We start from the raw sequence: 12822 nt of genomic DNA, 5'->3' as shown, positions 1-12822 counted from the left end.
CCTGCTTAGGTTCTTCCTCGAACCATTTAATTTCAACATTGCAATACACCAGATTTGCAATTAACTCTGTGTAAAAATATGTAATATACTGTCATCTAACAGATGGGTGAATCTGCTTTCCACTCTTCCCTTTGTCAGCTGTCTGCTATAACAAGATTATAGTTAACTTCATCAAGCCAGAGGACACAAATCATTAGAGCCTTTATTTTAAAAAAAATTAATTTACATGAGGGGAAGGAGAGTATTGGAGTTCCCAGCAACCTTTGGCAAGCAAAGCAACAAAAGAGCAAAGCAGATAACTTTAAGATTCAACTAGTTTTTCAAACAATGTTCTGTTCTAGAGTTTTCAAAATGGATGTTCTCGGACATTCCCGTTTACGATGCATTGCAGTGGAATATTCTCCTCTAAGCCACATGCTAATACCATATAAACCCAGCCCTTTATTTCTCTCTACACCATCATCTAGAATTCTATTTGTGCAGAGACTGGGATTCAAAGTTACAATGTTTTCAAACCTCTGCAGCACCCACATGGAGAGGAATCAAGTACATCACGCTGGCTATATTTTATTCCCCTATAATTATTTTTGAAGTCTGGTAATACCCATACTGTGCTGGCACCCTTTACAGACAGATGCATACAGAGTGTAGTTCCTTGCCCCCCAAAACATCATTGTTTTACTCCTATGCACTGTATTTTCAAATGGACCAATTTTTTTTTAATTATTAGAATCCTCCTGATCTGGATAAAAGGAGACCCAGAACAGCTCCTGTTTTTGATTTTACAAAGTCAAACCCCCATATGCAAGGTTTTGCAAAACTGCCTCCGGTTTTATCCCGCCTCTGAGACTCCTTAGATTTGGAGCTCTCTGGCTGTTCCAGGATGCTGAAGATATGATGTGATCTAAATGGGGGCGGGGGGAGGGGGGGAAGAGAGATGATTCTGTATCACAAACCCCCGCTCAGATTGATGCACTGACAGGCCTGCCTCTCTATTAGCCTAAGATGCCCCTTCCCTTTATTTCAATGGGAGAAGCACCCGAGTGGAACTACAAAGCGTGCCCTTGCCCAGAGTCTGACCCCACATCCTAAGAGAGGAGACTGGCCAGTGGGAGACACGGGGAGAGAGGCCTGGGCTAGCTGGGTGGTGTACATGCCTTTGGGGAACAGCTGCTGCATTGGCAGCTTTGTCCGGGCCCGATCGCCGCGGGCCCAGCCGTACTTGCAGGGGGGCAGCCCGGAGACAGGCAGGAGACGGGCAAGCGGGGGCATCACGTTCCTCCGCATTGTGTTGCCGCTCGGCTCCCCCCGTCAGCCCCCTCCCGGCCTGCGGCACGGACTCCCTCCGGGAGACAGCGCGGGATGAGCAGCAGCGGCTGCCCCTCGGCCCCCGCCAGGGGTCCTGTCCGGCTAAAGCTCTTCGGTCCCGGACTGCGGCTGGCTCGGGAGATGCGTGGCCACCCCGCCCGGGAGAGCCCGGCGGTCGCCCTGGGGAAACCGCTCGGCTGCCCTACGCGCCTGCATCGGAGCCTCTGAGCATCAATCCCGCCCCAGGCCAGTATCCCCTCCCCGCGCCGGGAGCGGAGCGCTCCCCAGGCTCAGCAGCCCGGCCCCGGCTTGAGCCCCCGCCCAGCCCGCCCCGCACCGTCCCGCGGCCGCCGCGGGACATGACACAGAGTCGGTCGGGGCGATCGCCAGCTCCCCGCAGAGCCATTTCTGCGCCGCCTAGCGCGCGTGACGCCTCCCGCAGCCGGTCGCCGCCGGCGCACTCACTGACGGGACGCGGCTGCACCGCGGGAGCCGCACCCGTGCCCGGCCCCTTGCTGCAGAGGCTGAGGTGAGCCACAGCCCCATGCGCATTCACGGGGAGGTTTCCTGCATTGCGGAGGGGCTGGTGCGTGCCCGGCCGGCAGGGGCTCCCCCGCGGCAGGCACAAGGGAACGCGGTTCCTCTTACCTGCGGGGCCGCCCTCCGTCTCGGCCATGGCTGGAGCCGCCTCTCGCCCCTCTCCGCCCTGCAGCCAGAGCCCAGCAGCCGCACGCGGGGCGCTGCTCACTCCGCAGCCTGAGCCATCGCCGGCTGCTGCTGCTGCTGCTTCCTCCTGAGCCCGGGCGAGGCTTCGCTCCTTCTTCCCTCCCCCACTCTCCTAGCGCCTTCCCACAGACGGTGCAGGGAGCCAGAGGGACGGCTCAGCGTTTGACCCCCAGTGCTCAGAAGCCTTTCCTGCGGGCTGCAGGGCTGTGACTGCTCCGATTGCTGCAGAGCCCCTCCCCTGCAAGCGTGCGCTCGCTCTCCGCTTCCCCCCTCAACCAGGGCACCCCAGGCTGCCACTGGCAGAATCGCTTGTGGAGCTGCTAAATGATGGAGACGCTCAGGGAAGGGACGGCTCCAGCCTAGCTTTTGAATGTGTATTTCGTTGTCATTGCTATCGCTTTCGGTGCGCAAATGAAGTTGACAGCGTCATGAGGCTAGTTCCAGACTAAGCACCCTGCCCATGGCTGAGTGGTTGGAAACTGGAGCACGCTGCTTATAGCACGGACTAACCTTTGTGCACAGAAAAACCACCACCACTGCAATAGGGAGTTGGAGTTAGGGCAAATATCATTTGCAAAAGATGCACGGAGTAGCTTTGTATTTTCTGTGACTAACTGCATTACCAGCCCTACACCTTCAAAAATCATGAGATTTTATTTATATATATTCATTTATATTTGCTTTCAGGCCTTGAGGGAGCACTTGAGACATCTTCAAACTCTTCATCACAGCCCTAAGGGCTAGAAAGTTACTTTCATTTTTTCCTAATGAAAGCCAAGAAACTCAAATAGTCACTTGACTCCAGGAGCTGGGCATTCAAGAAAATCAAATATTTCATACCTCATGCTAAAATCATGAGTTGCCAACATTAGATAAAACTCCCTTAGAAGCAAGAAAATAAAATTAGGGCTAATTTCCTACCCTAGGGGGAAAAAACTTTTTAGTAGAAGAAAAAGTTCTCCTGAAACTCCATTGGCCTAACCCTCCAGTACCTTGTGGTTATTCACACCCATAGTAAGTAAATCCAAAGTGGGTTTTAATGTTACCAATTCTGATTGTGCAGCAATTACATCCACTTGGTACCAGTGTAAATGACCACACAAGATGCAAGGCAACACAGAAACAGGCCCTAGAATCTTGGGTTTAGAGAGTGAGATTTGAAGAAACACTTAATCATTGGCCATTACCTTTGGGTCAGTGACTGAGTGCTTTCAAAAATTCCACCCCAGAGTTTCTGCTGAATCCTCCCATTAAAGCTGCCCCTTAGAGAAGGCAGGGTCCTTGTGAAACCCCAGAAGACAGAGCATCCTTAGGCAAACCGCACATATGGCAGGTCATCTATGCAGCATGCCTTCTCCTCCTGCCAGGTCTTCCATATCTCCCCTGTAGCAAGATTGTCACAGAAGCCTTGATGCCATTAGCTCTGAGCCCTGTGGCTATGCACTGTCCCCTCTGTGGAGGAGGAGCTGTGGCAGAAGATTTACAGATTTATGATAAACAGATTTACAATAAACGTGCTTCTGACAGATATAGTGATGAGCCCTTTATAAGCAGCTAGAAAGACAGACTTCAGCCAAAAATCCACTGTGTAGCTAAGGAAGAATGCAGTGCAGTTACTGCTCCTGACCCTGCCTCCTCCTCTGTGAGTCAACCATAAGAAGGGACTTCCTGCACTGGCAGAAAGCAGAGAGGGAAGGAAGCATGCAGTATTCTCTCCTGAGCAAAGAATTGGAGCTAAAGGGTGTCTCACTCACCCCAACATTTATAATAAGCATTAGCTGACACTCTTGCACAGGGCCGGTTCCAGGCACCAGCTTTCCAAGCAGGTGTTTGGGACGGCATTTAGAATGGGGTGGCAGTCCCTGCTTGGGGCGGCAAAATTGGTAGAGCTGCCCCTACTCTTGCAGAAGCCCCAACTGCTCCAAGGTTCACATAGGGATCTCCCAGGGAGGTGAGGACACTATGCCATAGAGCTGCTGCTGCTTCCCTCCCACTTTCCTCTGCTCCACTCATGCAGCAGAGGAGAACACCTGGCCTTTAGTCTGATTTAATTATATATTTAGAGTCTGGCTCAAAATTTGAACTGTTATTAATCAGCATAGGAAATAGGAAACAAAACAACTTTCATTTAATGTCATGGTTTCCTGACAAGCTAAAAATTTCAGATACAATTAAATACACTTTAACTGCAACTGATCTGTGGCTTTACAATCATGTATTTAAATAAATAAAAATCTAGCATTGCAGGGAAAATATGACTTACAAGCAAGTTTTCCTCTTTATCTTTGAAGCAACCAAAATGCCCACATAAAAATAGCAATTGCTAGATACAAACATCTTTTTGAATGTCAAGGCAGTGACTACATTACTGAATATCCCACCAGGTTGCCTAAGTTACAGACTCAGTTGTAGGTGTTGTGAATAATGCAGAAAGGGCATACCCAAATGTGTGTAGCAATTGGTTACAAAAATCAAATCTTTTTCTTGTACACTTAGCATCACTGTTAAAAATCTAATGAGTTGAACCACGTTAGAAATCTACTTCAGCTCAAATATATGTCCCCAGTCCAGAGCAAAAAGCGTACACAAGACTGTGGCACCTTAATTTTTTCTTGAGGCTTTATCTATAGAGAAAACTAGGTTATAGGAAAATAAAGGGGTGAAGGAAGGGTCTTTTCCCTTTGCCATCTCTCTCCCTCGTGGACAAATAAAAACAAACATTTCTCATGGTGGAATTGACTTCCACAGAAGGTCATTGAGCTGATCTGGGGCTGGGAAGGTTTCTTTCTTTTTTCCTTTCCTTTCCTTTTCTTTTCTTTAGGAGGTCTGTCATTTTTATGGTCATTTTGACATGCTGTTTGGAATTTGTGGTTTTAATGGCTAAGATTCTGATAAGCACAACTGGAAATTAGTCTAAATAAATACAAACACAAAGCTAAATATTGTGAACTGATTTCTAAAAGGACTGGATAACTATATGATCAGCAATATCCTCTGTAGTTATGAAGACTCAAATAAGATAAAAAGAAAAGGAGGACTTGTGGCACCTTAGAGACTAACAAATTTATTTGAGCATAAGCTTTCGTGAGCGTAAAGCTTATGCTCAGATAAATTTGTTAGTGTCTAAGGTGACACAAGTCCTCCTTTTCTTTTTGTGGATACAGACTAACATGGCTGCTACTCTGAAACTGGTCAAATAAGATAATCACTTTATGTCCTGATGGGATTTAATCACTGCATGGGTTAGGAAGAAATTCTTACCCTTTCCAGTACAGTATTGTAACAATAATTGTGTGCTTTATGGGGGAGCAGGGATGGGGAGGGCAGGAGAGAAGAGGTTTGTTTGCCCTTGAAGCATCAGGTATTGACCATTCTCAGAGGCTTGATTCTGACTTGATGGACCATTGGTATTTCCAGGGCATCCATCAGCATAGAATCTAAACACCAAATCCTGGAATTACAATTTACAGTGCATGGACCATAATGGAAAAAGAAAAGGAGTACTTGTGGCACCTTAGCGACTAACCAATTATTTGAGCATAACTTTTCATGAGCTAAAGCTCACTTCATCAGGTGCATTCAGTGGAAAATACAGTGAGGAGATTTATGTACACACAGAACATGAAAAAATGGGTGTTATCATACACACTGTAAGGAGAGTGATCACTTAAGATGAGCTATTACCAGCAGGAGAGCAGGGGGGAGGCAGGGGGGGAGAGAAGACCTTTTGTAGTGATAATCAAGGCAGGCCATTTCCAGCAGTTAACAAGAATGTCTGAGGAACAGTGCGGGGCGGGGTGTGGGGTGGGGGAATAAACATGGGGAAATAATTTTACTTTGTGTAATGACCCATCCACTCCCAGTCTCTATTCAAGCCGAAGTTAATTGTATCCAGTTTGCAAATTAATTCTAATTCAGCAGTCTCTCATTGGAGTCTGTTTTTGAAGTCTTTTTGTTGTAATATTGCGACTTTTAGGTCTGTAATCGAGTGACCAGAGAGATTGAAGTGTTCTCCGACTAGTTTATGAATGTTATAATTCTTGACATCTGACATTAATTTGCAAACTAGATACAATTAACTTAGGCTTGAATAGAGACTGGGAGTGGATGGGTCATTACACAAAGTAAAACTATTTCCCCATGTTTATTTACCCCCCTCCCATCCCCCATTGTTCCTCAGATGTTCTTGTTAACTGCTGGAAATGGCCCACCTTGATTATCACTACAAAAGGTTTTCTCCCCCCCCGCCCCGCTCTCCTGCTGGTAATAGCTCATCTTAAGTGATCACTCTCCTTACAGTGTGTATGACAACACCCATTTTTTCATGTTCTGTGTGTATTTAAATCTCCTCACTGTATTTTCCACTGAATGCATCCGATGAAGTGAGCTTTAGCTCATGAAAGCTTATGCTCAAATAAATTGGTTAGTCTCTAAGGTGCCACAAGTACTCCTTTTCTTTTTGTGAATACAGACTAACACGACTGCTACTCTGGGACCATAATGGATGCATCATCACCCTAATAATAGCTAGATGTGTGGGCTATGTTCCATCCCAGGTCCCTACTTGGAACTGTGACTTAATACATCATTTTTTTTTCACATTTACGTAGCACCTTTCATCCCAAATGATCCTGAAGCACTATGCAAACTTAAATTGATACATAGATCAATGACTTCGGCCATACTGATATGTACCTACCTCTGGGGTGAACCACAGCAACTGTTCTCACAGCACACAGAGATGCTACACAGAACTTCAGGGCAGTGAGTGAAGAATACTCTACCAATTCAAACTACAGAGGGAATTGAAATCAGCAGAATGCAATTAATGGAGCTGGATTGTAAATTACCAGTTCCAACTCAGTACCCATTTCTCAGTCAGAAATGTTAATAAATCTAACCTTCAACAATGCTCCTGCTGCATTAAGCGAGCTTTAAGTAACAGATTTTAGGGCTTGCTTATACTAGCCTTTTGTGCCCCCAGTTTTTCACCATTACTGCCACCAGTCCAGTTCCACTGGTGGTAGCAATGGTGAGAACACTAGTACACCCAAGGGTCCAGGTGACATCTGACATCATGCTTACATCATTAGGATGCCACTGCCTTATTTAAGCCAAAACTTCCATGGTTGCTAACACTGGTGGAGCTGAACTGGTGGTAGCACTAGTGAGAAATTTGAAGCAAAAGAGCCAGTTGCAGGTAAGACTTCAGACTGGGGCTAGCCTAGGAAAGTCATTGACTGGGCCCAACCCTGTGAGGTGCTGAGCAGCCTTGGCACAGGAGAGAGAACACTGAAACAAGAGGGACATGGATGCATTGGCAGAAATGGATAAGAGTAATAACTCTTTCTAAACTATGACTTTAACAAGTGCTGTCAGTCTCTCGCTCAAACACTAATGGCTATACCCAACCCCCTATCCAAACACACAAATCCTGTTAGCATCAATTGAAGTTGCATGAGCAAATCAAGAGCAGTATATGGCCATTTTAGTGTTTTTGACAGCACTACTGACAGAAGTTATTACAGTCAAACACTAAGGGCCATATAATACCCTGAAGTCTACCACACAGCTCCTATTGGTGTCAGTGGGAGTTGTTTATATAAAGCCCTAAAAATACACTGAATTTAAAGCAAAATAAAGGAAAGTTGCATACATTAAATCTGTCAAAAGTAATGACAGCATGACAATCCCTGACGTAGGGCATTGTCTACCTGCTCTCCTGGTATTCTGTAAGCAATGGATTCACAGTCCAAAGAGCTGTCGCTGTACACTTTCTGGAACATAGGACGCATTGTCTGTCTGATTTTTTTGTTGGATTTTCACAACCATTATTTCAAATTCCATGTTTTATGCTGACTGTAGATCCTCGTCCCAGATCTCAAGACTTTTCAAATTCCCTCAGTTCCTCGTGGTTCACGTACCAATCTCCTCCTCCTTCTAATATGTCTCTCCCCAAGAGCAAGTAGGCACTGGAGAATCTTCCTCCATTCCTAAAACCATTTCTTTTTATTGCTACTTGGTCCTTTGCAAAAGGTAAGAAAGCCTTGGGTGAAAAGACTAAGTGGGCACATTGAGGGAAATTAGTGGTTTCTCCAAGAGGAGTATGTTCCTCTAGTCCCCTTTCTCCAGTATCTGTCCATCTGTTTTATAAAGTTACCTATCCCTGAGGTATCTGAGCATGTGTATGAACGATGTACAATTCTTTATTCTCAGCAGATTCACTTTACCCCTGCACCGATTAACAGAGTAGGCTTTAGGGCAAATCTATGTTGAAGATACTACAAGAGTGTTTCCAATGCTCATATGATACAGACTTCAATGGCACAGACCCTCAGTCAAAAGGTTTATTCATTTTTAGGAAAAGATTTTCAAAGGCACAAATGGTAACTACGTGACTAACTTCCACAGCTTTTTCACTTTTTATTTTCCTTTTTTCCACTCTGTAACTTTTCAAAATGGCTCCAACTTTGAAAAAGTTGCAGTGGCCAAAGGAAAAATGAACACACTGCAACTTTGCCAACCTGTAGTTTTTCCAATATTGAGTTGTTATTATGTATTACTGGTATTGTGGAGCACCTAGAAGCCCTAGTCATGGAGTCATTGTGGTAGGTGCTGTACAAACACAGAGCAAAAAGATGGTCCCTGTCCCAAAGAGCTTACAATCATGCTGTACCTGTTCGGTGGAAAAAACATGGCTGTCAATCAAATCCAGTGCCTTTTGCCACCACTAGCATTTCTGAAAAATCAAAAGAAAGTGGAGATAAGGGTGCAGTTTATATGCATTATATAACTTACAGTGAGCACCCTATGAGCATACACACCCTATCGTATATATATAGTGAAAAATTCAACAGACATTTCATATCTTTAAAAGGTCAACTTAATTTTGCCTCTGAAATGACTTCTTTTATAGTACATTTCTAATTGTAGCTCCTAACCGAAACAAAGCTGTGTGTGTGTAGTGCACAATAGATAAACATAGTTTTGTTTACAGGATACGTAAGATGCACAAGAATTTACAGGCTGATTATAGAGGGGCTAAGCTCTTCAGCTCCCATTGAACTCCTCAGGAGTTATGAGTGCTCAACACCTCTGAGAATTAGGCCACTAGACAGATAGGGTCAGATTCTGGCATCCTTACTCACTATGGCCTCAATTCAGGAAAACGCTCAAGCTTGTGCTTAAGTGCTGTGCTGAATAGGGGGCACTGTGTAGTATTTTCGTCTGCAAATAGTCTCACTGATTTGAATAGGACTGCTCAAATTGTAAACTACTACCCGATGTAAGTAAAAGCAGCAGAATCTGATCCTTTAAAAATATCCCCAGCAAGGAGTGACTTTAAAAAGGTAATGTTGGGTGGTGTTAGGGGAGAGGATTCAGAAACTGAGGAACATCAACAAACATTTAGGCACACAATTGTCATTACAGAAATACATAAAGCAACAGACTCTATCTAAGCGTGTTTTCCATGGTTCAGTTAAATACTAGAACAAAAAACATAAATGCTGCAAGTTAATCAGCACATGATTCACATGATGCTCAAAACAAATTAAATACAACTGGAAAATCTGCAACTAGGAGGATATAAATTTTCCACAAACTGAATAATCTCAGAGAAAAATATTGTCCCAGATTTAGGTCCCAAGAACCACTTTCCAAAGGCATGTGTCTGGTTACATTTTTTCAGATCATCTGAGAAGATGTGTTTAGAATACACAAAAACAATAGAAGATTGTATCCAACCAGAGCCTCAGGATTAATAGAGGATAAAAGAGAATAGTATATCATAGCCTTATAGTGTGCATTTCAAAGGTCATTAGATTTTACCTTCCCTGTCTCTGTCTCTTGGCGCCTATATCACTAAATGAGTAGGAGGCAAGATAGATATCAAAGTGAGATACACGTTTTGTATGGAGGAATAAAATAAGCTCAAAAGTCAACTGAAAAAGGAGCAAGTGACGTTCAATGGTGGTATTGAACAAATAAGTGAAACAAAATGATTAATTTTAAAACAAGGTATTTACACCATACAGCGAATTTTGCACTCTGACCAAAGCTTGACCAAATCGGTTAATTAATGGATGTGGTCTTCTAACAAAGATAGGAGTGTATTTGATGATGCTTAATAAGGGTGGCCCTTTGTATAGTTTTCACTGCAGTTAAACTAGTAATAAAGCATATTTGTAACTAGTTTAGAAACTCTGATACAGGGTTTCTGTATCGTCATTGTAAGAAGGGATCTTACTTTTTAGCGAGGTGGTTGCCCCAAGTACTAAACTTGGAAATTACACTTGTAATTAAACATTTTGGGTCTGAGTCACCACTGTTACTCTGGTTTTAAGATGGTGGAATGGAGTCCCCCTGGCAAAAAAAATAATGGAGCAGTGCAGAGGTGAATCAAGCCTTTATTCTCAAACAGAATTCGGTGTTTATTTCTGGTTTGAATTGTATTTCACCATCCCTTGGGCTAAGCAAAAGGTATAGCTTTTCTTATAAGGATGAACTACAAATTTGGGTTTCTCAGAGCAAGGAGTTTCATAGGATAAATAAGATTACTCTGCATCAAAAAATTAAAAATGTTATGCACAGAATTTTCAAATTCTGCAAAATTCTGCATATTTTATTTCTCAAAATAACACAATTTAATCACACCAGTTTCAATTATCTTGGGTCATTTATTTCAAAATACCTGTCAGCAAGTATGTCTGTAACGATACAGACAACAAAAAAGATTCAGAAAATGTTTTTTGACAAGTAGATTCCTTCCTAGGCATACAGTATTAATACAGAACTCTGAGTAATAATTCATTTAAACTACAATACAGAACCATATTCACACACACACCCCCCAGAAGCAATGTAAAGATTCGGGGGAGTCAAGGGTAATGGAGGAGCTAAGGGAGAGGGAAATAATTGCTGGGAAGGAGCCTGGATGCGAACTTGGAAGATTCTTGGGTATGGGTGGGGAAAAAAGTATGGAACAGGTTTTTTTGTGGGGCGGGAAGGGACTGTTAGGGAGCTTCCTCATGCAGACCCTGGCTGACCCCTAGCCTCTCCCATTCAGTCAGGCACTGTCCCTCCACCCCCACTCAGACACCCACTCCTCCCATCCCTAAATAGCTCTGCACTCCCTCCCCCATCACCATGTGGCCCTGCACCACCCTCCACCCTGTGGCCCTGTGCCTCCACTCCCACTCAGCCCCTGCCCCAGTCTGTCCTCCCCCACTAGCCCTTATGAGCACCTGTCTGACCTTCCCCAGCACCCCACAATGTCTGTCTCCCCATACCCCGTGTCTGCTGACATGGCCCGCTGTGAAGAAGCTGCTGCTGTGTTCTACTGCCACAGCCCCCTCTGGTGGGCAAAAGGCGGAACTGCAACAACTTTTCAACAGAAGCTTTTTTCTGCGCAAAAAATTAAAATTATGCACAGCTCATTAATTATGTGCACATGCAGTGACACAGAATTCCCCCAGGAGTAATAAGGTAAAGAGAACTGTGATCAATTGTTCTTCATGTCTACTGGAGGTAGGACAAGAAGTAATGGCCTTAATCTGTAGCAAGGTAGATTTCGGTTAGATATTAGGAAAAGCTTTCAAACTATAAGAGGAGTTAAGCTCTGAAATAGGCTTCCAAGGGAGAATTCCCATTATTGGAGGTTTTTAAGTAGAGGATAGACAAAAGTAGATAGTCTAGGTTTACTTGCTCCTGCCTCAGCACAGGGTGCTAGACTTGATGACGTCTTGAGGTGCCTTCCAGCCCTATAGCTCTATGATGACCTCTGAGGGAAAGAGAAGAGCTATTGGACCAAGTGTTGCTCTCATTTACACTGGTGAAAATCCAGAGTAATTCTATGGACCACACCAGTAACATACAAACAGAACTTTAGTTAAACCAGTGCAATATAATTATCTCTTATGTTGGTTTAGTTTACCTCTTTAGTGCATAGACAAGCCCTATATTAACTGGTGATGAGCATTACTCCATACTACACTGAAGCATACACCTCCCCCATTTTAATTCTGAATCACTGAATTCCCCAAGTGTCTGATTTAAAGGATGGAGAATAATATTCTTTCTTGTGGAAAGAAAATACATCAATAAGATCCAAAGTCTGATAATGCTCATTGAAAAAACATTGAATAAGGAGAGGGAATTTATAATGAATTCTACTGACCTCCAACAGATATTTGGCAGCGTCAATAGGGCTTTAACTCTGGGAATTCTTATAGTTTATAGATGGAGATAAAGACTAATCAAACAAAAGCCAGTACCCAGGTCAGAAACAGAGCTGGACAAATATTGCAAAGTATCTGTGAACATTAATTTGGCTACAGACTATGAGTTGGTGTCAACAGGCTTTGCATCATTTTAGATTTATTTTCTATGAACATTCATGGCCAGTGATTGGTATTTGTAAGAATGTTTTTAGAAAGCAAAAGTGTAAGCTGTTTGTGGAATGTTATTCACACAAAGGTTTGAGACAATCATATTCATATAAAAAGTGTCATTTATCCAGTCAGGGAGTGGAAATATTGCCATGTGACTAAAGTGGCCTATCACACACCATGAATCAGGAAAAACAAAACAGAGACTACTCTAATAGCAGAAGTGAATATTTGGGACTGAAATATGTTCACACAAAATATTCAAACAATTTCAAATAATGAACAGATTTGTAAAAATCAAAGTTAAGGACAATTTGCTAACAAATAAAGGGCTAAAATCATCTATAAACTAATAATTACAAATAATTTGCTCAATGCTATTCCGAAGTACTGAAATGGA

The 12822-nt window shown here is 43.5% G+C and overlaps 1 protein-coding gene across 2 annotated transcripts in view; it reads right to left on the bottom strand.

Moving 5' to 3' along the window:
- The window catches only part of HSPA12A (heat shock protein family A (Hsp70) member 12A), a 115987-nt gene that overhangs the window by 84258 nt on the left and 18907 nt on the right, over positions 1 to 12822 (bottom strand). The window contains exon 1 of one of the 2 annotated variants that reach the window (XM_084633438.1): positions 1957 to 2239. The exons of the other annotated variant lie outside the window; for it this stretch is intronic. Coding sequence (XP_084489564.1) covers positions 1957 to 1984 — 28 coding nt within the window. The 5' untranslated portion in view covers positions 1985 to 2239. Of the gene's footprint in view, positions 1 to 1956; positions 2240 to 12822 lie in introns of those variants that run through there. 2 annotated transcript variants of the gene reach the window in all.

Source organism: Lepidochelys olivacea (assembly GCF_965140295.1).
Source record: "Lepidochelys olivacea isolate rLepOli2 genome assembly, chromosome: 7".
NCBI classification, from domain to species: Eukaryota; Metazoa; Chordata; order Testudines; family Cheloniidae; genus Lepidochelys; species Lepidochelys olivacea.
This window is presented reverse-complemented; position numbering and strand designations above follow the sequence as displayed.